This window comes from Hyperolius riggenbachi, chromosome 2 (assembly GCF_040937935.1).
Source record: "Hyperolius riggenbachi isolate aHypRig1 chromosome 2, aHypRig1.pri, whole genome shotgun sequence".
Classification (NCBI taxonomy): Eukaryota; Metazoa; Chordata; class Amphibia; order Anura; family Hyperoliidae; genus Hyperolius; species Hyperolius riggenbachi.
In genome coordinates this window covers 64,387,289-64,413,580 of record NC_090647.1, presented here as the reverse complement: position 1 = coordinate 64,413,580, position 26,292 = coordinate 64,387,289, and the positions used below count along the sequence as shown (strand labels likewise).

The window sequence follows — 26,292 nt, the reverse complement described above, 5'->3', positions numbered from 1 at the left end:
GCAGAGTGTGCTCCCACCTCCAGTCTTATCACTACTGGTTCCCCCATAATGCACTGCAGAGTGTGCTCCTAATGCCAGTCTTATTACTACTGGTCCCCCCACAATGCACTGCAGAGTGTGCTCCTAATGCCAGTCTTATCACTACTGGTCCCCCCATAATGCACTGCAGAGTGTGCTCCCACCTCCAGTCTTATCACTACTGGTTCCCCCATAATGCACTGCAGAGTGTGCTCCTAATCCCAGTCTTATTACTACTGGTTCCCCCATAATACACTGCAGAGTGTGCTCATAATACCAGTCTTACCAATACTGGATCCCCCATAATGCACTGAAGAGTGTGCTCCTACCGCCAGTGTTACCACTACAGGTTCTCCCATCATGCAGTGCAAAGTGTGTGCCCAATGCCAGTATCAATATACTTCTTAGCACAGCCCACAATGCATCACAAGTGGATCCAATAGGACCACAAATGGGCGTCAACCAGTCCCCAGTCCTTCGGAATATATATACGTAACACCCATATAACATACTGCATAGACTAGAGCATTCTACCAAGCCAGTAATTTCAATATAAAACCACATCTCAACTCGTAAGGCAGGAATTTTATGCCACGATTCAACAATTAACTGTCAACCTCACAATGAAGTAGACAATAAAAAATCCTCTTCCACACTGTTTTTTGCTTACCGAGGCCCCACTCCAAAATCTCTATTCATTGTTCCTGACAGCGGTCAGTACTTTCCACAGCCTGCAGATGGCACTATTGCTGTTCTCCATCAGGAACAACGTTCATGACAGGCTGACATACTGGCAACATGTACAGCATTTGTTTTATACAAGGAAAGAAAACAGAACAGAAGACGAACGATCCTTTAACCTTAGGCATACTTAATAATAAGATTCAATGGAGAACATAAATTACATGAATGCAAAAAGATAATAACTAATCTCTCTCTTAGTAACCAGAATAGAAGTATGCAGCAGGTGAATAGCAGGCCTGACAGTTCAGATGCTGCTACCGACCTTATGCAGATTAGAGGCTGTAAGCGGCTGAAGTGCATCCTCTGGATAATACATGCCAGCTGCCATTTGATGTCCAGTAACTGAGCACCGGCGATCAAACCAAAGCCAACATAAGGTGAGTATGGGTTACAGAACTAGGTTATGGTTAGGTGCCATGTTACAAGGCTTAGTGACTATGGCTGGAGACGCTATGTGTGTCAATTAGGGTTAGGAGCAGGGCCGCATTTACCATAAGGCACTGTAGGCACATGCCTACAGGCGCCCAGTGATGGAAAGGCGGCTTACTCCTCTCCCCTAGTCCCTCCCTCCTTCCCAATGCAAAGCCAGCCCCGTTTCTAGGGGCGTGCAGCCCGTGCGGTCGCCCTGAGTGCTGGGGGAGGAGAGCAGAGCAAGTGAACAGAAAGGCATTTGACAAGCGTCCGCTGCACTTCCAGTCGTCCAGCAAATGCATCACATTTTTTTACCTCCGCAGAAGTGCTGCATTAGAGCGATCAGGATAAATAAGGCTTTGCGTGAATGACGACAAACTATAGCACCGAGGGCTGTCCATTAATTTGAAAAGATAGCACTTTACCGGTAGATCACAAAGGACTTCTAAGTAGATTCCACACCACCTGCCTGAAAGACACACGCGTTGTACTCTGCGCTTTGACTTGGATGAGTTTAGGGCGACATGCTGTCCTGGAGTTTTGCACCGCGGTGTAGAGGATTATGATGTTGGAAGGTGGGGAGCCATACATTTAGAAGCCTTATGTGCTACGTCTCATCAAATTTTGCTGCACACTAGGCCGAAATAGCGATCACCAAGATCACAATTTTGGAATCGTCAAAGTGGTGATTATCGTGATGACCTAATTTCCGCATGGAGGAAGTTTGAACACACGGCTTCAAACTTCCCGACGTATGCGACCGGCAGTGTCAGCAGTGTTGGTCATACCTTCCGCACGAGTCGAATACTGTCCGTCCTCTATCACCGTCTGCTGGCTCTTGTGCACCGCATACTTCCTGGATCCTGTATGTCACATGACATACAGGAAGTATGCCATGCATTAGAGACTGCAGGAGGCGAAGTGGATAGACAGGCATTGCTGGACTCGTGCTGGAAGGTATGTCCAGCACTCCTTTTGTCCCCCAAGCTGCCTTGGTTGACAGAGTGGGCACAGAGGGAGACAAAAGGGGCACAAAGAGAGACACAAAGGGGAAAAGAGAAAGACCCAGATCCAGAAGAGGCACAGAGAGAGACACAAAAGGGGAAAGAGAGAGACACAAAAAAGGGCAAGAGAGAGGCCCAGAGAGACAAAAGGGGCACAAAGAGAGACACAAAGGTGGCAACACAGAGACCCTGAGGGGGAACAGAGAAAGGCCCAAAGGGGGCACAGAGAGACAAAAGGGGACAAAAAGACACAGAGGGGACACAGAAAAAAATGGGGAACAGAGAGACACAAAGGGGCAGAGAGAGACACAAAGGGGGTAAAAAGAGACACAGAGGGGACACAGAAAAATGGGACACAAAGACACAAAGGAGACACAGAGAGAGACAAAGGTGGCACAAAGACACAGAGGGTGCATAAAGAGACAGAGGACAGAGAGGCACAGAGGGGGAACAAAGCTTAATTTGAAGGAAATCGTGAATCTAAGCGATATCATGATTTGGAACAGAAATTACTCAATTCAATTTTTTTTCGTTCAGGCCTACCTGACACTGAGCATGATATTGCAAGCATGATATAGTAACTCTGTTTGGCCAAGCACTGTTCTGTTTGGCTTCCTGAGGAGGACTCTATGATAGGCATCTACAGTGGGTTGCAAAAGTATTCGGCCAGTTAAAGACAGTGGAAAAGTCGGCACTTGCTGTAAACTTCCATTTACAGCAAGGCTGACACAGCCCCCGTAGAAGCGCGTATCTAGCGCGAAACGGTCGTAAGGCTCCCCTGGCCCAGCACCCACTACAACCGCACGGCCTTTGTACATGGTATGTCTACCTTTGATACACTGTACTGATATGATGTGTCACCACCCTTTGGAATAAATGGAAGTTTACAGCAAGTGCCGACTTATCCACTCTGTCTTTAACTGTGCATCTCTTGTATATATTTAAGCCTGAGCACGCTGTCTGCACCAAAGGACAAGAAGGCTGTGTTCCCTGCCATCTCCCTCCTGCACGCAGAGAGAGCTGTAGTGCCGACTCTCCTTCTTTTTTCCTGCCTGAAGTTTTCCCCTACGAAAAGTATTCGGCCCCCTTGAAGTTTTCCACATTTTGTCATATTACTGCCACAAACATGAATCAATTTTATTGGAATTCCATATGAAAGACCAACACAAAGTGGTGTACACGTGAGAAGTGGAACGAAAATCATACATGATTCCAAACATTTTTTTTACAAATAAATAACTGCAAAGTGGTGTGTGCATAATTATTCATCCCTCTTTGATCTGAGTGCAGTCAGTTGCCTATAGACATTGCCTGATGAGTGCTAATGACTAAATAGAGTGCACCTGTGTGTAATCTAATGTCAGTACAAATACAGCTGCTTTGTGAGGGCCTCAGAGGTTGTCTAAGAAAATATTGGGAACAACAACACCCTGAAGTCCAAAGAACACACAAGACAGGTCAGGGATCAAGTTATTGAGAAATTTAAAGCAGGCTTAGGCTACAAAAAGATTTCCAAAGCCTTGAACATCCCACGGAGCACTGTTCAAGCGATCATTCAGAAATGGAAGGAGTATGGCACAACTGTAAACCTACCAAGACAAGGCCATCCACCTAAACTCACAGGCCGAACAAGGAGAGCGCTGATCAGAAATGCAGTCAAGAGGCCCATGGTGACTCTGGACGAGCTGCAGAGATCTACAGCTCAGGTGGGAGACTCTGTCCATAGGACAACTATTAGTCATGCACTATACAAAGTTGGCCTTTATGGAAGAGTGGCAAGAAGAAAGCCATTGTTAACAGAAAGCATAAGAAGTCCCGTTTGCAGTTTGCCACAAGCCATGTGGGGGACACGGCAAACATGTGGAAGAAGGTGCTCTGGTCAGATGAGACCAAAATGGAACTTTTTTGGCCAAAATGCAAAACGCTATGTGTGGCGGAAAACTAACACTGCACATCCCTCTGAACACACCATAACCACTGTCAAATATGGTGGTGGCAGCATCATGCTCGGGGGGATCATCTCTTCAGCAGGGACAGGGAAGCTGGTCAGAGTTGATGGGAAGATGGATGGAGCCAAATACAGGTCAATCTTGGAAGAAAACCTCTTGGAGTCTGCAAAAGACTTGAGACTGGGGCGGAGGTTCACCTTCCAGCAGGACAATGACCCTAAACATAAAGCCAGGGCAAAAATGGAATGGTGTCACGGACGATTGCGGGGACGCAGGCGCGTCCTGGACGCCCGTGAAGAAAAGAACGATCGCACTCGATTCCTGCATCAAGTGCACCTCAGATCAATAGAACCAAGATTTGACGTGTAGTATCCCTCTGCTTAAAACAGCTGGGGAATCTGTCTTAGCTGAGTGAAAGCCTGGGGGGAGGTGTTAATTAGCTTGGACATATTCCCTGTGGAAGGCCCAATTTCCCTTGTGGCTCTGGGAACCAGGTGACACTTAGCTGATCTCATGGAGATGTTAATTAACCAAAGGATGCCTAGGTGCAGCCAAGCAGGCTACGAATCCACGGGAGGTCTTGACACTCTGTTCTCTGCTAAAGATCAAAGGAAAGTCAGCTGTTAGCAGCTAGAACATCCTGAATAAACCTGAGTCTCATCCTGGCATAATCCATAACTTCCCAGATCTGTAATATTTCTGGGGTTCCTGAGATGGCAGCTTCACCAAACGTGGGGGAAGTGTAGCATGAGCCCCGGTGCTGGTTCTGAGGAAGTTTCAGAACCTTCGGAGGTAAGGACTGCCAGCTAGGCAGTTTCAAAGTGCCCTGATGATACCACAGGGGTCCCACCCCTCATGTCTGGTATCAGGGCGCTGGGTAAATCGAGACAGACCTGAAAATGTTAATAAATCTGCCCTGACCTGTACGGTTCTGTGAGATAGAGCCCATATATGGGTAGATATGATTTCTAGCCCCAGTACAAGGGGAGGGCTCATCTCATCTTTGAAGGGGGTGTATGGCTCCCCGCCCTCACTCCCTCCTACTGAAGCAGGGGCATAAGAATGGCTGAGGACCCAAACTCAGTGTCCTCCACACTGAACCATCTTGCACTCATCAGATGCCAGCTTGAGGATATGCTGGCATCCACCTGGTCTGAACTCTGGACTTTGAAACCAAGAACTTTATGATTCTTCCCACAATAAGGACATCTTTCCAGGAACTAAGTATTTTTCTCCCTTCTTTTATTTTTCATACTGGCTATTACTGTTTTAATAATTGTTGATTTTAATAATTGTCTGTATATATTAATTATTTATATTGCTGTGAATAAAAGACTTCCTCCAAGTCATTCACTGTTTCGCTACCCTGCTTATCAGCACACACAGAAATGATCCCGGGTCTCTGAAGATACGCTACTGTTTGTTTGTTGTTGGCTAGACAGAATATCGTGTGTTTAACCGTTTTATCCGCAGGATTAGTCAGTCAGTTAGTGGGCCCCACGGTCCCATGATAACCGCGGTGGTGGCAGTTTACTCTGAACCAGTGGGTGAAGTGGTAATCACCCGTGTCTCACAGGCTCCCTTCTGAGTTGTCTGCGGCTAATTCTTAACGGTTCCTGCGCATTGACTGCGACCAGAGTTCGCACGATCTGTGCGCTGGCACCGTTTAGAAGGCTAAGTGCGGTCAGCCACAAGGGCGCTTGTGACAAATGGTTTAAAACAAAACATATCTATGTGTTAGAGTGGCCCAGTCAAAGTCCAGATCTAAATCCAATCGAGAATCTGTGGCAAGATCTGAAAACTGCTGTTCACAAACGCTGTCCATCTAATCTGACTGAGCTGGAGCTGTTTTGCAAAGAAGAATGAGCAAGGATTTCAGTCTCTAGATGTGCAAAGCTGGTAGAGACATACCCTAAAAGACTGGCAGCTGTAATTGCAGCAAAAGGTGGTTCTACAAAGTATTGACTCAGGGGGCTGAATAATTACGCACACCCCACTTTGCAGTTATTTATTTGTAAAAAATGTTTGGAATCATGTATGATTTTCGTTCCACTTCTCATGTGTACACCACTTTGTATTGGTCTTTCACGTGGAATTCTAATAAAATTGATGCATGTTTGTGGCAGTAATATGACAAAATGTAGAAAACTTCAAGGGGGCCGAATACTTTTGCAATCCACTGTAATTGGCATCTTGTGGTAATCACTAATGGATTGCCATTGTACATGTGTTGCAGTTGTAGCTTGCATCTGTCGGTAGAGTCTACCTGATAGATCATTTTCAATTAGCAATTTTTAAAGTAGCTCGCTAGCTAAAAAAGTGTGGGCACTAACGCGCTAGTGTTACAAGGATAGAGGCTGTTGTGTAACACTGCGCAGAAGCAGAAGCCCTTACCCACTGACATAGAACGAGCATCAACATCCGGTGCTGGGCTTTAAGTCTGGAAATATTATCCACATGCTTGTTTCAGGTGTGTGATATCGGACACAACTGCTGCTAAAAGGATCAGGCACAACTGCCAGGCAATTAGCATTCTTTAAAAGGAAATAAATATGGCTGTTTCCATATCCCTCTCACTACAGTGTCCCTTAAATCTAACTTTGACTTAAGAAAACAATTTAAATGTACTTCTAAGTCCCCTTTAATGCCGGGCATACACGGCTCGACAATGCGCCGGTATCGAGTCAGTGGCTCGATTGCCGGTGCGTCCCCCGTGCAGATCGATTCCCGCTCGTCCCCGCGGGCACTTGCTTATCTTCCGCTCGATTACCGCTATTGTCCACCCGCGGGGATCGAGCTGGGAATCAATCCACGTGGTGGTCGGACATGTCGGAAATTATCAATCGAGCCATCAGCGGCTCGATTGATAAGAAGAATCTGGGCCGTGTATGCCCAGCATTAGTCATCCTGAAAAGCAAGTATAACTCTTTAACCTTTCTGTCGGAGTTCCAGTGTTTGAAGGTACAATGGCACAAGCTGGATCTATTGTTCTATAAAACGGCCTTGGCCATCCAATTCAAACAGAGGGAAGACTTAGAAATGACAGGAATTTCAACTTTGTCCTTCAGAGTCACAGCCGCAGTTTGCCTGAATGTGACATGCTGAGTGTAAACACACTGCCCACAAACTTTACTGCAAAAAAAATAAATGCTTTCTACTGTGAACAAAGAATGCTACAATGCCTTGCGAAAGTTATTTATCCCACTCGGTGTTCATCTCACTCTGTAGCATCAAAAAGGAAATGTATTGGGATTTGAGTGCAACGGTCTTAAAGGGTACCTGAAGAGAAGTTAATATGGCCAGTTTAACTTACATAGGGCTTCTTCCAGCCCCAAGCATTCCTTCAGGTCCCCTGCTGTCATTCCACTCTGTTCCATTCAGCAGCTGTGCCCCTCAGAAAGCTAGCCGACTGAGACAGTTGCGGGCCACTGTGCATTCGCTGCCCCGACAGCGTGCCTCCTCAATTACATTCCCATTGCCGGGAGCATGCAGTGCATGCGCACTTGCAATTTTTAGGAACCATGCAAGCGTAGAACGCTCCCGAATGAAAAATTGCGAGTGCAGTGCACGCATAGTTGTCCCCTTTACTATAAAACCCCTATATAAGATCTGGTCCTACTACTGTATTTTTTGGACGATAAGACGCTCCTGACCATAAGACGCACCTAGGTTTAAAAGGCAAAAACCAGGGGAATATATATATATTAGTAGACCCAGCCCCTTTAAAAACGGGCTCTAGGTCTACGGCCGCCGCCAGTGCACCGAGCACGCGCCCGACGCAGCTGCGTGCCCTCACCCGCCCACCTCGCTGGCCCGCACCCGCCCACCTCGCTCGCCCGTCCAGCTCCCTGGTCCCAGGGACACAGGGATAAAACTGCTGGACGCAGCGACAGTTAGCTTTTATTAGGTAGGATATACACTAAACTTGGTGCATCCATTGTGAATGGGCATCTTGTGCATTATATCCCCTTTGTACTTCATGCCCCTTGTACCTCTTGTGCCTCCCTGTGTCCCCCATGTGTCCCTTATGTGTCCCCCTCTGTCCTCTTTGTGTCCCCCTTGTGTCCTCCTCTGTGCCCCTACGTGTCCCTGTGTCCTCCTCTGCATGGGCACAGTACAGGTATTCCCCGACTTTGCGACTGGTTGGAGGTTTGTATTGGCAGGCGTTCACAAGTCAGAAACTCCCTGCATTTGGACTATAAGACGCAGTGACTATTTTCCCCCACTTTCAGGGGAGAAAAAGTGAGTCTTATAGTCCAAAAAATTCAGTAATTGACTTTAGAAGTTACCTTAATAGTTGATTAGGGTCCACTTGTGTGCAATCAAAGTATCACATGACCCGTCACATGATGATGCCTGTGCAAATATACCTGTTATGAATGGCGCCATCACAGAGCAAGCAACATGAAGGCTATTCCTAACAGGTCAGAGACAAAGGTGTAGAGAAGTGTAGAGCAGGGATGAGTTTTACGGTTTAATTATGTCACCTAGTACCATTAAATCTATTAAAATGAAACTGGAAGCCAACGGCATTGCTACAAACCTAACAAGTGAAGGCCATCCAACAAAACCTACAGATTGGGCAAGAATCTGCAAAGATCCACAGAAGAGAGGATAGCTTCTGTCCATAGGCGTACATCCGTAGCAGGCGCACATCATTTTGGTGCAGGGTGTGCCGAACGACGGCTCACCCTGTTGCCGCACAAATTCCCGACGGCACTAATTACTATTCCCCCTTCGAGTTGTAGCAGCTGGGAGGGAGACATAATTCGGAGTCTGGCAATTTCTGGGTCTCCGAATTACCTGTACACAGGGCGCGAACTATAGCGTTGCTGCTATAGCCGCGCCGAACTCAGACGCTACACGGCGCACTGTGCCCATGCCCTGACCGTTACAGCGGGCCAATCTGAGCGATACATTCCAAAGAGCTGGGCTTTCTGAGAGAATGGCCAGGAAAAAGCCACTGGTAACCCATGGATTGCCTAACCCTCATTGATTCATCTTGCCGCCGACACATCTCTCTGCCCTTCCACCACCACCGCCATATCCCTGGCTGTGTTGGCTCTGGTACCAAAATGGTCAGGAACAACCCTGAGAAAAAGGAACATTTGTATTCAGAATCACAATGTGATGTGTCAGCCATGACCTGTGCCCTATGGATGTACAGTACAGTAGGTATAATGAGAACAGGCCAATAAGAGATAGCTAGTTTTACTTGCACTGTGTTAAAGTGTAACTGTCGGGCATAAAATCAATTCTTTACTTTTAACTGGTAAACAAGTAAAAAGGATGCTAACCAGGCAATCCAAAAGTTAAAGTCACTATTACTTTTCTTGTTGATTGATAAATGATAATGCCCCAGTTTACCTGACTCTTATTTGGTAAACACAACATTTGGTACACAAAAAGGAAGTTGCAGGGCATGCTGGGTTGTCCTTTTTTGCTTCTCTACTTCCCCTCAGACTTAACTAATGCAGCCTGATTGGCTGAAGCCTCTTTCCCTCCTGTTTTTCCCTCCCACACCTCTGTTCCTCTCTGATTGGCCAATATTTCTCATGCTGAGACAATGCACTTTCTATAGACAGGCCAATCAGGCAGAGGAGAGTAAGGGAGGAAATTACATCAAGATTGGCTTCAAAATAGCCACACTTAAAATCGGAAATGCTAAGAAGGTTTTCTCCTTTTTTTTTTTTACTGTAGAACAATTACTAAAATCAAAACGTGGACAGTGCAATACATAATGTATGTTATCTAAGTAGAGCAAGTATTTATCTACTTATATATGTGGTTTTTTTTCTGAGATAGTATGGCTGACAGCTCCTATTTAAAGAGAAACTTTTTTTTTCCAATCAACGTTTTTATTGAAATTTTTAGTACATATACAGTACAAGTTGTAGTACCATTTAGAGTAGTAAAAAAATAGTACAAAATATCCAACCATGCCAAGTTGAATAAACAGGAACAAACAAAAAAAGAAAGACAAGAAAAAGAAGAAACATAGCAAATGGTACATATACAGTGACCAGATTTTTCTTGGCTCAACCTGGGACGGGAGGTGGGGTGCTAGTTGTGCGCCGCACCAAAAATGTTCGTGTCAATGATTGCGGTGGGAAAATTGGCGTTTCCATGACATGGTGTGGGCGGAGCGAACTGTAATGTAACTCTGAGGCAGTGGGCCAGAGTTTCCTCCCAAAACACAGATGCTGCAGCAATAACCCCAAATTAGCAAATGCAGTCTCTGTGACCATCAAATAATAACTGCAGCAACCATTACCTCTGACACATGAATTGCAATAACCGTTACCCCGACAAATGAAATGCAACTACCGTTACCTCTGACACATGAAATGCAGCAGAAAACGATTACTCCGACTCTGCAAACGGTAAAAGAGGCAAACATTACCACATGCAGCCACAGAATTCCACGAGTCGGATACCCGGCAGCCAAAAGTGGGACATAACCTGGGGCACATTGCAGCCTGGGACAGGGGACCCTGAACCTGGGACGTGTCCCAGGTAAAATGGGATGTCTGGTCAGGGTAGTACATAGCAATATACCCACCCCCACCTTTACAAAACTGCACAGGCTGGTGGGATGAATATTAATATATTGATATTACAACTAGTTGTTTTAAAACGCGTTTAAACGTGTTAAAACGCATTTCAAAACGCTTTACAAACGCATGCATTTTCTATGCATTTTTTAAAATGCAGCAGTGGGCTCAGGCCCTTAGACTTTGCAACTGCTATTCAGGAAATGCTGTTGAAAACAAGGAAAATCCTGAGAATCCCCCATGAGGAGAAGGACTGGCCAAAAACCTGTCGGTTCTGTCGGATTTTAACTGCCTACTTTTTTCGCGATATCGGTCCATTAATTGATGAGGAAATGGCAATACCCTTCATACTGTGATATTATATATCCTATTCATGGTAAAGTAGTGACAGCTGCCAAAAAACAGAACAACAAATGGAAGAATGTATTCCTTGCTATTTACCTCTAACTACCGCAGTGTAATAACTGGTTGGTTGCGGCCGCCCGGATAGCATTAAGAGCTGACAAGTGTTCACATCTCTACCTCAACAGGCTGTTTTCTGCTCTGCACTAATCCAAAGTGCCTCAGGTGATCCTAACTCTCCTATCAAAGACATTGCAGGCATGCTTTGAAAGCCTGATTAGTAATATTTTGTATGTGAAATGAAAAAAAAAAATCAATGTTGTCTATTGTAGCTGATAAAAGTATTCAGTTCTTTGACTGATTCTGTCATTTTAGTGACTATCTAATCCTACTCTACACTGAAATCGTGTTCTCTGTGATATTCTTATTTCAAAGCATTGAATCTCAACAGTTATTTATTTTTATAGTACAGTGGAGGTTCTGGCATATCTAATTATTAGTCTTGGTCAGATCACATAAAGATCTGAACCACTGCTTGTCTTTTTATGCTTACTTCTCCAACACTGGAAATGCCCTATCTACTTCCTGTGAGGCCACCAGTGACAGGAAGTGAGGGTAGATCTTCTATTAGTAGAGAAGGTAAAGGTGGCCACACACGATACAATAAAATGTTCCGATTTCACAGTAATTCAATAAATGTGATCGGATCTCCCGAAAAAATCAAAAGCTTTTTTTTTCATTCAACTAAAATATCCAATCGTAGTTACCGTTTTTTTTTTCGATTTATATTGATCCAGAATGCTGGAAATGTTTCTAATATTTTTCTAAAGATTGTATGGTGTGTGTTAGATTGTCAATTTATTAATATACACACTCTAGCAATTTTCTTAGAGTTTCCAATCGTTTTGATCATAATTGGGGAAAAATTGAACATGTGTGTGGTACATTGGTCGGATTTTTCAAATGTTATAATCAGTCAGAAAATTGATTGCAATTCTTGAATTGAACAGATATTTAAAAATTGTATGGTGTGTGGCCTCAGAGTTATACTATCTCTCAGGTTTCATTGATTGCCCCTGACCTGTGAATAAAACCATAGTGGCCTTTTCTTCATTACCTGGGGAACACTTACCTGGCAATCCCTGGGTTGATCCTCACTAGGATCTTTAGGCACAACTAAAAACCAGATGGCGCCAGCTGCAATTATCCATAACCACACCCCCTAATAATGCGATAGGCTAAAAAGTTTTTTCTTCTTTATTTAGATATTCATATGCACAGAGGGAGGTATTTGGAAACAGCTTATAGCAGTAATAATCACAATAAAACACGTAGTTCTGTTCCATCCCTCGCTAAGATATCAAAAAACAGTCCACTATAGAAAACACAGGGTTTTATATGAACACATTCGCTTTTATTCTCCAAATCTCAAGTCTTCCAAGTTGCGGACATATAGCATGCAGATACGAAACAGTTGGAAACAGTTGTTATTGCCCACAATGCAACAAGGCTCCCAAAGTGTGATGTCAGGACCTAGGTTGGAAGAGGCAGGAAACCTAGGTCCTGACATCACACTGTGGGAGGGGTTTCACCAAAACATGAGCCATACAGACATCCCTGATTAACTATTTGAGAAACGATAAAGATTTCTCATGGGAAAGGGAGTATCAGCTACTGATTGGGATAAAGTTCAATCCTTGGTTAAAGTTCCTCTTTAATGACATGAATATACACACATAAATATGTACTCTAAGGGCCGGTTCACACGGGCGGCAGGCAGCGTTGGGGCGGCCAGGAAGTTGCATTGTCCTGTGACGTCTCGTTCGGTGGCGGCAGTACGGAGGTCGTCGCCATCGGCGTTTCTCGTCCCTGCAGGGGGGACATGAAGCCGCGCCGGCTAGCCGTCCCTGGACGTTGCATGCGGCTTCTAGGGACGGCCGAAACGATGCGTTAAATAAGGATCAGAACCACGCGTTTATGCAATCGACGGTAACCGCGCAATGCTAAACGCTCCTATTCACTTGAATGGGAGAGTTTAGCCGATGGGTTCTGAACGCTTGACGGTAGACGCCGCCAAGCGTCCGTGTGAACCGGCCCTTAAGTGCTGTGGATGATGTTGGTGCTATAAACTAGTATAACTACTAAAAATAATAATATTATCAGCCATGCTTGTGGACTTGTCAGGGTTGAGCCCTCATAGTGAAAGCAGGCCACACTTTCCAGGTAACAAGACTGTGCAGTATGCGGCCTTCCCCTCAGTTTCCTTCACAGGATTGCTTTAGGCCAGAGATAGGCAAACTTGGCTCTCCAGCTGTTAACCTCCCTGGCGCTGCCGTTTTTTTGTTTTTTTTAAATCATGTAGCGAGCCTAGGGCTCGCTACATGATAGCCGCTGCTCAGCGGCATCCCCCCAGCCCCGCCTATCGCCGACCAGGAAATCCCGTTCAAAGAACGGGATTTTCTGGAGGGCTTCTCCCGTCGCCATGGCGACGGGGCGGGATGACGTCACCGACGTCATGACGTCTAAGGGAGTCCCGATCCACCCCTTAGCGCTGCCTGGCGCTGATAGGCCAGGCAGCGCAGGGGTCTAGGGGGGGGGGGGCTCTACAGCGGCGCGGATATCGGTGTGCTGCCGCAGCTAGCAAAGTGCTAGCTGCGTCCAGCAAAAAAAAAATTACGGAAATCGGCCCAGCAGGGCCTGAGAAAACCTCCTGCGCGGCTTACCCCGAACTCGGGGTTACCGCCAAGGAGGTTAAAGGATTCCTGAAGTTTCTTTCTCTGTCTGAAAAAGTTAAACATCAGGTATGTAAGTGGCTGACTCAGTCCTGACTCAGACAAGAAGTGACTACAGTGTAACCCTCACTGATAAGAAATTCCAACTATAAAACACTTTCCTAGCAGAAAATGGCTTCTGAGAGCAAGAAGGAGGTAAAAAGGGGAATTTCTTATCGGTGAGGGTCACACTGTAGTCACTTCCTGTCAGGACTGAGTCAGCCACTTACATACCTGATATTACCTGATATTTAACTCTTTCAGGCAGAGAAAGAAAAAAAGGAACACAGCACAGTTATCTGTGTGCTAAGCACTGTACATACACATGTCTATCTCATCATGTCACATGTCACTTCGGGTATCCTTTAAGGAACTACAAGTGCCACAATACATTGCAGGAGTCTGACAGCCACAGTCTTGATTTATAAAGGCATTGTGGGACTTGTAGTTCCTTAACAGCTGGACAGCCATGTTTGCCTATCACTGCTTTATGGAAATACAAAAGGGCACTCCTCTCCAGTTCCTTTCCTCTTATTTCCATATAGGACCAGGCCTGATAGCCGCCTACCTCTGATATGAACTCTCAGGTCAATGCATTCCTCTAGCCCTTATCATGAAACCCTCGCTCATCCGAAATCACAAGCAATCAGCAAATGTGACAACCGTCGTGCGCTGCTGCCACTCTTTCATTTGCTGAGTCTACTTTCTGTATGCAATGCCCTCTAATCCGCCTCAAACACCAACAAAGGAACACTCACCACTGTGATTACTGCGGATTAAAAGGCAGTGTGTGGCGGCACGGGTGAAAAATCAATATTTCATGCATGCCGATGCTGAGCGCAACTTGCCAAGCTCAGAGTGAAGCACAATGCCTCACTGACAGATGCGAGAAATATGGGCCTGAAACGTGAAGTATGCCAGGATTGTCCTTCGCTGGATAGAGGTCTCTCACTCCTCTGACAGAACTTCAATTCCATTACCCATTTCCAACCAAGAGAAAAGACTTTTTACTTCATAAGTCTGGCAGAGAGAGAAAATACAGCAAGAATAATCTGCAGGAGTTTCGCTGAGCTAAAACTTTTCTTCTGTCTTTAAAGAGGAACTTCAGCCTAAACAAACATACTGTCATTAAGTTACATTAGTTATGTTAATTAAAATAGATAGGTAATATAATCTCTTACCCACCCTGTTTTAAAAGAACAGGGAAATGTTTGTGATGTCATGGGGGCAGCCATCTTTTTCATGGGGCAGCCATCTTTTTGGTTGAAAGGAGGTGACAGGGAGCATGAGACACAGTTCCAACTGTCCTGTGTGCTGATCAACCCTCCCAGTTGCTAGGCAACGTGAACAACAACATAGGAAATCCCATCATGCTTTGCACAGCATCAGGGGAAAAAAAGCCCTTCTTTGATGGGTGGAGCTTAGCTAAAAATGCAGCTAAAAATGATGCTTTGGTAAGAAAAACAAAGTTCTGATGCTGTAAAACTGTTAAAGGAACACCAAGCCTTTTCAGTTCTACTAAGTAGATTTTTAGTCCGGAGGTTCATTTTAAAGGGAACCTGAACCAAGTAAAATTATGTAAAGCGATCCTGGGCTAAAGCTCAGGATCAAAATCAGATACTCACCTTTACGCTTTGTTCACATCTAAAATCGGAATCGCTGACGCCAGTGATTTTCAATTTTTTTTGTGTTTTTTTCCCCCTCCCAGCGCTCCGCTACGCGGTACGATTTCGTGCAAAGCGCTTTTGTAAACGCTTTTGCAGAGCGATTCCATTTTTTCACTTCCTGACGTGAGTCAGGAAGTGAACTCTTTGACCCGGAAAAGAATACATACAATGTATTTATTCTTGAAAACAGGATCACAATCGCCGGATTAAAAAAAAGATTTGTGAGCGTTTCACGTTTTTCCTATACCTTCCATTGTAGCAAAATCGCCCCCCAAAAATGGTACACGCAGCGCTTTTGTGAACGGAAAGCAGACAAAACGCTCTGATATGAACTATCCCATAAGGATTCATTGCACAAGGTATTTTAGGGCACTAAAAAAAAGCACAAACCGCTAAAGGCTTGTTCACACCTAGGGCGTTTTCCTGATTTTTTTAAGCGCAGGCGATTTCAGAAATCGCTCTAAAAGCGTTGTGCAATGATTCCCTATGAGAGTGTTCACATATGAGCGGTTTGATTCCGATCCGCTCACCAAAGCGCTGCCTGTACCATTTTTTGGGTGATTTGCCTCAATGGAAGGTATAGGGGATTCACAAAGGGCTTAAAAAAGCGCTTTGTATAGCGATTTTCCAAGCGCTTTCATGAATAAATGCATTGTCAGGAAGTGAAAATAAAAATCCCTCTGCAAAAGTGCTTAAAAAATGCTTTATACAGCGCAGGGAAAGGCGATTATAAATTTCCCAAAAAATGCTCACCGCTTGAAAAAGTGCTGGCGATTTATGATGTGAACAAGGCCTCCGAGAGGGAAGCCTCAGGATCCTATTGAGGCCCTGCACCCATTAAAATATTGGCATTGAAATTTGGGTGCCCACGGTGCCAGATAAAGCTCTGCGCCCATTGCTGCCAATGTAATTTCTCTACTATAAGGAGAATCGTGGCGCATACTGTTAAATTTGGGCGCAGGGCACCGGTTATGGGCGTATGCGCCAAGATTCTCCTTATAGTGGAGAAACATGAGCGGCATACCGGCACCCAAATCTCCTCACGGCTTAACTGCCGTAACCGCACTAAAATTTGTGCAGAGAAGCCTCATTTGCATACATGCACTAACGCCTCATTTTCACTACAGCTCACTTCCTGTGATGTGCTTTCACCTCGTGTGCCCACTTCCTCTTGATGTAGTTTGTGATATCTTTGCCAGGGCCAAGGAGAGGAGATCTGTCTTGCTATACGTGATGTATCTCTGTGACCTCCCCTCCTTTGCGGCAGTTCCAGACCCCCCTCCTCTCCGGTGAGTAATATAGCTGCCCTTTTTTCCAGTAAATGACCTTTATCCACTAGCTATGTACCGTGCACAGCTCTACGTTTAATAATGAATGTATAGCTGGAGATAGAGACCGCAATAGCCCACTGACACCTCACATGAGACCTGGAAGTCTTCCATGGGATTTCTATATTGCAATTTCCATATGTAAGAGAGAGAGAGAGAGAGAGAGAGAGAGAAGGCTGGTTTCAGAAAGACAGATTAATTACAGGGACACGGCTACCGCCACCCACCATCCAGGCAAATTATGATCGCAGGTCTTAGGAGAATTCAGTACATCCTACGCGTGAGCCGTCTGCATAGCGGGAATATATAGCTGTCTTTATAATAAGAGAGTTAACCATGGCAGGGCAGATACAGATTCGCAATAAATGTCAGATGTGTTGCCGATAATTAGGCGGATATGTCACACAGAAAGACCACAAGAAGACACAACGATGCTTATCTTCAACATAATGAAAGACTAATTTAACAACGTTGTGAAAGAGTCGTGGTGTGCGCAACCCGAGGCATAGAGACGTTCCCCATACATTTATATGTAATATAGGCCGTCTAATATCTCTACATGAATGTGTACAAGGCTGCAACCATAACTGCCCATAACACATCTTCCCATAATCCTCTTGGACACAGGAAATCAGGCTAAGGCCGGACACATTTCTTTTTCATTAATCTTGTTTAAGATTTAGTCTCAGCCTAATTGAACAATTCATGTTCAATGTAGTTTTCAGTACGATCTAATGATACAGACAGAATTATTAGTGAAAATAGAACAGGTGTGAGAAACTTAAACTGCTTAAATTATTATTTATTACTAGCCGACCCGCGGCGTAGCATACACCGCATACGAGGGTAGAGGGAAGGAAGGGGGTATTGGGCACAGCGGCAGGGAGGGGGGTTGGACCCCCCTCAACTGGGTCCCCCATGTGCACCCCCCCCCTCCTCCTCACCTGGGTCCCCCATGTGCGCTTCCCCTCCTGCTTAAGCACAGTAGCAGCCGCCACTATTAGTAAGAGGCAGCAGGCGGGGATGACTCACCTCTTCCGTGTTCCATCGTGCGTTCCACTGTCGTCACTTCCTGCAATGCCGCACACGGTATTGGTGTAATTTGCCTTTTTAAAACAGAAGGAAACCTGCAATAATTCAGCTATAAGTGAACATTTGTGGTTACCCACAATGCACTGCTACTAAATATGCAAATGACCCCTTATCCCCCTTGGTAAGCCAAGCAAGCATCCAGAGCAGCTGGTGTATAGCAAGCATATAGCTTTACATTTTACACAGTCATATCAAACCCACATGTAGACAGCCTGTTTCAGATATTTGATCCTCATCAGTACATGGCAGGTATTGATAAGGCTGTATGAAATAGGGCTTGGACCAGTACAACAGAGTATCCAAGCAGCTCAGGGTGACCCAAACCACTTGGAATGTATAGGGGGATAAAAGAAACCAAAAATACCTCCTACTAAAAAAAAAGCAAAGCTTGGTGTCATTTGCCTTCCTAAAACCGAAGGAAATATGCAATAATTCAGCTATAAGTGAACATTTTGTGGTTACCTACAATGCACTGCTACTAAATATGCAAATAAGTCATTTTCACCCTTACCAAGCCAAGCAAGCATCCAGAGCCGCTGGCGTATAGCAAGCCTATAGCTTTAAATTTTACACAGCCATATCAAACCCACATGTGACAGCCTGTTTCAGACTTTTAAGCCTCATCTGTACATGGCAAGGATTGATATGGCTGCATGAGATAGGCCTTGGACCAGTACAACAGAGTAACCAAGCAACTCAGGGTGACCCAAACCACTCGGAATGTATCTATATATATAATAGAGTAAGTGCCTCAACTTTCAAGCAAGAAGAAGAAGTAGCGCCCTGCCCCCAGGGCCGGTCCAAGCAAGAAGAAGGGGCTGGTCCAAGCAAGAAGAAGAAGTAGTGTCATATCAAACCAAGGGCAAAGAGGGATAATTTGCATATCCAGTAGCAGTGCATTGTGGGTAACCACAAACGTTCACTTATAGCTGAATTATTGCAGATTTGCTTCTGTTTTAAGAAGGAAAATTACACCAAGTTTTGCTTTTGTTAGTAGGAGGTCTTTTTGGTCCCTTTTATCCCCCTATACAGTCTTAGTAGTTTGGGTCACCCTGAGCTGCTTGGTTACCCTGTTGTACTGGTCCAAGCCCTATCTTATACAGCCATATTGATTCCTGCTATGGATTGATGAGGACTAAAAGTCTGATATAGGCTGTCACATGTGGGTTTGATATGACTGTGTAAAACTTAAAGGTAACCTTAAGTGTGGCAAAAAAAATGTCATTTACTCACCTGGGTTTTCCCTCAGCCCCCTGCAGCCAATCGGTGCCCTCGCTGTGTCTCGGAGATCCTCCCGTCTTTGCTGTCAGGACCTGACAAGCATGGGAACACGAGTGATTCTTCGTGTTCCCAGCCACAATATCGCCCCCTATGCTGCTATTGCGGCCAGGATGCTGCAATAGCAGCATAGGGGGCGATATTATGGCTGGGAACGCGAAGAATCACTCGCGTTCCCATGCCTGTTGGCCGGTGATGGCCAAACCGTAAGTGGTCGCCGGCGAGGACAGGAGGATCTCCGAGACACAACAAGGGCACCGATCGGCTGCAGGGGGCTGAGGGAAGCCCCAGGTGAGTAAATGTCATTTTTTTGCCACACTTAAGGTTACCTTTAAAGCTATAGGCTTGCTTAACTTACCAAGGGTGAAAAGGAATAATTTGCATGTTTAGTAGCGGTGCATTGTGGGTAATCACAAATGTTCATTTATAGCTGAATTATTGCAGATTTTCTTCTGTTTTAAGAAGGCAAATTACACCAAGCTTTGGTTTTTTTAGTAGAAGGTCTTTTTGGTCCCTTTTATCCACCTATACATTCCGAGTGGTTTGGGTCACCCTGAGCTGCTTGGTTACTCTTTTGTACTGGTCCAAGCCCTATCTCATACAGTCTTATCAATCCCTGCCATGTACTGATGAGGACCAAAACTCTGAAACAGGCTGTCACATGTGGGTTTGATATGGCTGTGTAAAATTTAAAGCTATTGGCTTGCTATACATTAGTTGTTCTGGATGCTTGCTTGGCTTACTAGGGGTGAATAGGAACTATTTGCATATTTAGTAGCAGTGCATTGTGGGTAACCACAAATGTTCACTTATAGCTGAATTATTGCATATTTCCGTCTGTTTTAGGAAGGCAAATTACACCAAGCTTTGCTTATTTTAGTAGGAGGTCTTTTTGGTCCCTTTCATCCCCCTATACATTCTGAATGGTTTGGGTCACCCTGAGCTGCTTTGCTACTCTGTTGTACTGGTCCAAGCCCTATCTCATACAGCTTTATCAATCTCTGCCATGTACTGATGAGGACCAAAAGTCTGACACAGGCTGTCACATGTGGGTTTGATATGGCTGTGTAAAATGTAAAGCTATATGCTTGCTATACACCAGTGGCTCTGGATGCTTGCTTGGCTTACCAAGGGGGAAAAGAGGTAATTTGCATATTTAGTAGCAGTGCATTGTGGTTAATTACAAATGTTCACTTATAGCTGAATTAGTGCAGATTTCCTTCTGTTTTAAAAAGGCAAATTACACCAATACAGTGTGCGGCATTGCAGGAAGTGACGACAGTGGAACGCACGATGGAACACGGAAGAGGTGAGTCATCCCCGCCCGCTGCCTCTTACTAATAGTGGCGGCTGCTACTGTGCTTAAGCTGGAGGGGGAGCGCACATGGGGGACCAAGGTGAGGGGGGGGGGGGGGGTCCTGCTGAGCTTAAGCTGGAGGGGGAGTGCACATGGGGGACCCAGTTGAGGGAGGGTCCAACCCCCCTCCCCACCGCTGTGCACAATACCCACTTCCTGCCCTCTACCCTCTTATGTGACGTATGCTACGCCGCGGGTCGGCTAGTATGTGGATAAAAGGACCAAAAACACCATCTACTAAAAAAATCAAAGCTTGGTGTAATTTGCCTTCTTAAAACAGAAGAAAATCTGCAAAATTTCAGCTATAAATGAACATTTGTGATTACCCACAATGCACCACTACTAAATATGCAAATTATTCCTTTTCACCTTCGGTAAGTCAAGCAAGCCTATAGCTTTAAGTTTTACACAATTATATCAAACCCACATGTGACAGCCTATTTCAGACATGTGGTCCTCATCAGTACATAGCAGAAATTGATCTGGCTGTTTGAGATGGGGCTTGGGCCAGTACAACAGAGTAACCAAGCAGCTCAGGGTGACCCAAACTACTAAGAATGTATAGGAGGATAAAAGAGACCAAACATCTATCCTACTAAAAAAAGCGAAGCTTGGTGTAATTTGCCTTCTTAAAACAGAAGCAAATCTGCAATAATTCAGCTATAAGTGAACATTTGTGGTTACCCACAATGCACTGCTACTGAATATGCAAATTATCCGTCTTTGCCCTTGGTTTGATATGGCACTACTTCTTCTTCTTGCATGGACCAGCCCCTTCTTCTTGCTTGGACCGGCCCTGGGGGCAGGGCGCTACTTCTTCTTCTTGCTTGAAGGTTGAGGCACTTAGCCTATTATATATATAGATTATAAATGCAGTAAATTATTAAGGATACCACTTTTATGGTAATTTTCCTGGTTTTAGCATCCTTTTAGAAACCTTTCCTATATCTACTGTATATATAGCCACACCCTCCCAGTGATGCTTAGCCTAGGCTGATTAGCTATGTGGAATTACCCCCCTCCCCCCAGGTATATTTACTACTGGCTTTAGAGCTCTCAATACACATTCCTCAGAGATCACCTGCCAGGACTACAGATGTCGTTATCTGTGATAAATTTCAGAATATATGAATATTGTAAAAATAGTAAGTACTGGTAACTTTATTCATTACGTTCACTACAATTCTTCTTTATAGGCGCATTGGATGCACCCTAAACGCTTACCCGACTCCGGGTACCCAAAATTGTTTCAACTCCTCAAATCCAACTCCTTAGTCTAATACTTACCATCTGACTGCAACTCCTCAGTTTATGATACCACCAACTCCAGGTACCCAAAAACTGCTCCGAACTCCTCGACTTTTCATCCCTACATGAACCCCCGTAACATTTTCAATAATAGGTCATCAGATATTTATTTTATTTATATGGTGCCAACATATTACACAGCACTGTACAGAGTATTGTCTTGTCACTAACCGTCCCTCAAAGGGGCTCACAATCTAGTCCTTACCATAGTCATATGTATATGTATGTATCGTGTGGTGCATGTATCATAGCCTAGGGCCAATTTAGGGGAAGCCAATTAACTTATCTGTATGTTTTTGGGATGTGGGAGGAAACCAGAGTGTTTGGAGGAAACCCACTCAGACACAGGGAGAAAATACAAACTCCTTGCAGATGTTAACCTGGCTGGGATTCGAACCAGTGACGCAGTACTGCAAGGCGAGAGTGATAACCACTACACCACCGTGCTACCCAGATATGTTCACGTGCCTGCACTCAAATGTGGCCACACTACGCCTGCACGAGTGGGCCACGTCTGAACAGTAAGCCAGTACCGCTCAAGGATGCGCAACCGTGCAGCTATGGGCGCACTCACGCAGTCACAGAATGGCCGCATTCGTATATAAGGAGCAGCATGGCCACTAACTTAAAACTCCTGGTGAGCAGTGGTCGGGGCAAGGGGGACACAAGGGTCTTCCCTCTTCCAAGGTAATTATCTATGTGTGTTCCACTCTGCCTCAGGTTGTTTTTTTAACACTATCTTTTTGAAGACCAAAACTTGATTTGGAAACTTGGTATCATTACTGCACTTTATATTACAGCATATTTGTTAAATAAAGTTTTAAAATTATAGCGTACTGTATATTTGTGGGCTTAAAAAGGTCCCTGGTCAATATTGTAGCTATATTGCTCAAATGTATACAGTAATAGTGACACGTTACAATGACACCATCTCCAAAATTATTTTCTGCTACAGGACTCCAAACGCTTAGCATGTCTTGGTAATCAATGGCAGAGGTAGAATACCCTGAATCACAGAGGTAAAAGTGACATGTCCATAAATGCCAGACCAGACAGGTGGCCTTTAAATATGGATTAAAACACATTTAGTGATGATGCTGTCCTTATTGAGTGTGCCGGGGAGTTCCAAGGCACAGAAACAAATGTCAGAAGGTCTTGGTTCCAAAGATTTTGAGATGGACTCTGGAGATGAGTCATGACTTAATTAGATATTGTTGATCTGCAGTTGTGGATGGTGTGGTGTAACTGAAACAAGTCCTTCAAACAGCCAGGACTTAAGGTGTGAAGGGATTTGAAATTCAGTAGGTCAATCTTGAAGAGGATTCTCCATTTTATTGGCAACCAGTGGAGTGAGCAAAGAATAGGTGATATGTGGCAGTGGCATTCTATACTAACTGAAGGTGGTGTAGAACCTTACTGAGGACAGACACCACATCATAGTGAGTATGGTAGGTGAGGCTGTGAGGGAGATGCATCATAGCCACTATGGTATGTTAGACCGTGTGGAAGCCACTACACCATAGTGGGTATGGTTGGTGAGAGAGACAACTCAGTATAATGGCTATAGTAGGTAAGAAAGAGAGAACGAAAGACCACATTGTGAGACCATGAGAGAAACGCTACATCATAGTGGGTATGGCAAACGAGAGAGGATGGCATAAAAAATGAGATACTTAGCTAAAAATTCTACCCATGACCCCCTCCCCCCTCCATCCCCCAACCATCACCACACTAAAAGTTTGTGTTTGCGCTCTTCATGCATGAGAGTGGCTATGCGGCACCCACACGAGTATGGCCAAGTCTGTCCAGTAGCAAGGAGCAGCTCGTGGACGAGCGCCTCAGGCTCAGTGCGCAGGCACGACCAAACTCGCTCGTGCATGAAGAGGGGCATAACCAAGATAACACATCTGACAATCTCTTGTCAGATAGGTTCTGGGGGTCAGTGCAGGGAAATGAAGGAAACCAAGAGGACCTGGGAATCCAGAGGCCTCCCTCTTCTTAGGTAACTCGTTTTATTCTTTAGGTTCACCTCAGGTACACTTTAACTAACGTGACCGTAAACTGGCAGCAGTGTGTTCTGTTACCCGTTTCAAACATGTGGTTCTAAGCTGTTCTACTTAGATTCACAGTCTTCCACTTCTTTCTCTCATTATTCATTGTGTCTCAGTAGTCTTAACCACCCAGTGTAGGTCTTATCAGCACTTTAGTAAATACTGAGGAAATCAGGAGTTTTAACTGTAAACAATAGAAAGTGGTATCCTGCCAGTATGCAAAACGGCTAAAAACCAATAACAAAACAATGTATACCAATTATGAAATTACTTTCCCTTAAATGACAAGTGAGGTGAGGAAATAAAAATATCTTTACTTACCTGGGGCTTCTTCCAGCCCCTATAGGGCCCACGTTGCGCATCCACGTCACTAGGAGCGTACTGCGCCTGCACAGAAAACGCTGACCCATCAGAAGTTGGTGATCTTCAGTCAGCGTAAGACTGGAGATGCGACGAGGGACACATGTAACTTGTAAGGGCTGGAAGAAGCCCAGGGTATGTAAAGATAGTTTTATTTCCTCACCTCGCTTGTCCTTTGAAAACAAAATGGGTTAAAACAATCATACTTACAGGCTCAACAAATTCAAACTTCTTCTTCTCCTGCACTTCCTGCACCTTAAAGATGTACTCCAGAGAGGCGTTGTAGAAGTTCTGGTGTTCTTTGTCAATTAAGGAGTCAGCCTGCGAGGAAAGGAAATCCAATCAATGTGTAACAAATGCATATTTTGCCACCTCTGTCTCTTCCGTACGTGATCAACCAGGTTTCCCACACTACTTGCTTCTGGTCATTTATTTCTCTAAGCTTCCCTGCTGCCATTACACAAAAGGGCAAGTGACCAGGAGGCGTACAAAGCAAGAGGTGTATTGCTAAGCTACTAGATCAGGCAGAGGTACTGTACGTGTTTGATCAATCGGATTCACTTGCATTCAGATGATTCTCTGCAAAACTCACGATAACTAAAGGAACTGATGGAGAACCTTTCACTGGAACATAACTAAAAAAAAATAAGCAGGGTTGCAACTACCAGGGCTGTGGAGTCGGTACAAATATCATCCAACTCCAACTCTGACTCATCAGTTATGATACCCCCGACTCAAGGTTCCCAAAATTACTCCGGCTCCTCGACCACAACCCTTGCAGGGCTATGGAGTGGGTACAAAAATCGTCCTACTTCAACTCTGACTCCTCAGTTTATGAAACCAACCAACAACTCCAGGTACCCAGAATTGCTCCAACTCCTCAACCACAACCCTTGCAGGGCTAAGGAGTGGGTACGAAAATCACCAACGCCTCTATGAAACCACTAACTCCAGTTACCCAAGAATTACTCCGACTCCTCAACTCCAAAGCCCTGGTAACTACAAATCATGGGGCCCATCTTACAAGGGTCATAAAACAAGTGTGGCCATCAGGATCTTCACACCCATAACATGTGTAGCCACAAAAACACCTAGGGCTTGATCCACAATACGGTGCTACCCGTTAGCATGGCTTTTCGAGCGTTTTAGGGTGAAAATGGTTTTCTCACGAAAAACGATTTTGGTGCGCAAAAATTCACATTCGCAGGTTACCACAAATTTTTCACACGTTAACGGTCAAGTTCACTCAAATTATCATGCTAAGGTGACCGTTAACACGTGAAAAATTTGTGTTGACGTGCGGATGCGAATTTTTCCACGCGAAAACCGTTATCACGTGAACTTGGGCGCAAAGAACTTTTCACAGCATGCTAACAGCACCGTTTTGTGAATCAAGCCCCGGATGTGAAGTATAGTCCCCTGTATCAGAGGAAGAGAAGGTTAGTAGTTGGGGGCCCCCCACACACACACACTTCTGGGCCCCCCTGCAGTAGCAGGGCCTTCTCCCCTGTAGTTCCACCCCTGCCAATAAAGAAAGCAGATGGAAGTCTCCCCTTCTCTAAAAGCATCATGGCGAGTGCCAAGGGTCAGTGGAGCTTTTTAGGTACCCCCTAACCTGGCAGAGATTTTGTAATGAAGAGCGCGATACACGTGTTAACATATCATTTAGGCTAGGTTCGCACTACATCTAAAAACTGACTGTTTTTATTGCTATTAGTAAAAAAAAAAGGACATCTTAGTCATGCATGTCTTCTGCTGTCTAGGGCAGTGGTCCTCAAACTACGGCCCGTGGGCCGAATGTGGCCCCTGAGGATTTTTTACCGGCCTCCCACACAGAAAATGTATTACTTATAGATGTGGTCAGCTGCATCTTTAAACATTGGTGGTCCACATATAGAATATCAGTGCTGGCACCACCTATCCACATGGAAGACAGAAAGCAGTAATTCGCTGGTTTCCAATCAAATTTCACATCAGGTGACACTGCTGTCCAATTGGACTGCAGGTTGTCACCTGGGTATGCTTTACTGTCTGGCGCACAAAGACTTCTACATAATC

General features: G+C 44.9%; 1 protein-coding gene across 2 annotated transcripts in view; it reads right to left on the bottom strand.

Annotated features, from left to right (window-relative positions):
* Nucleotides 1–26,292, bottom strand: part of ARHGAP42 (Rho GTPase activating protein 42) — a 426,935-nt gene that overhangs the window by 95,726 nt on the left and 304,917 nt on the right. For both annotated transcript variants that reach the window (XM_068266846.1, XM_068266847.1), the window contains exon 6: nt 24,445–24,555. In XM_068266846.1, the coding sequence (XP_068122947.1) occupies nt 24,445–24,555 (111 nt within the window). The remainder of the gene's footprint in view (nt 1–24,444; nt 24,556–26,292) is intronic.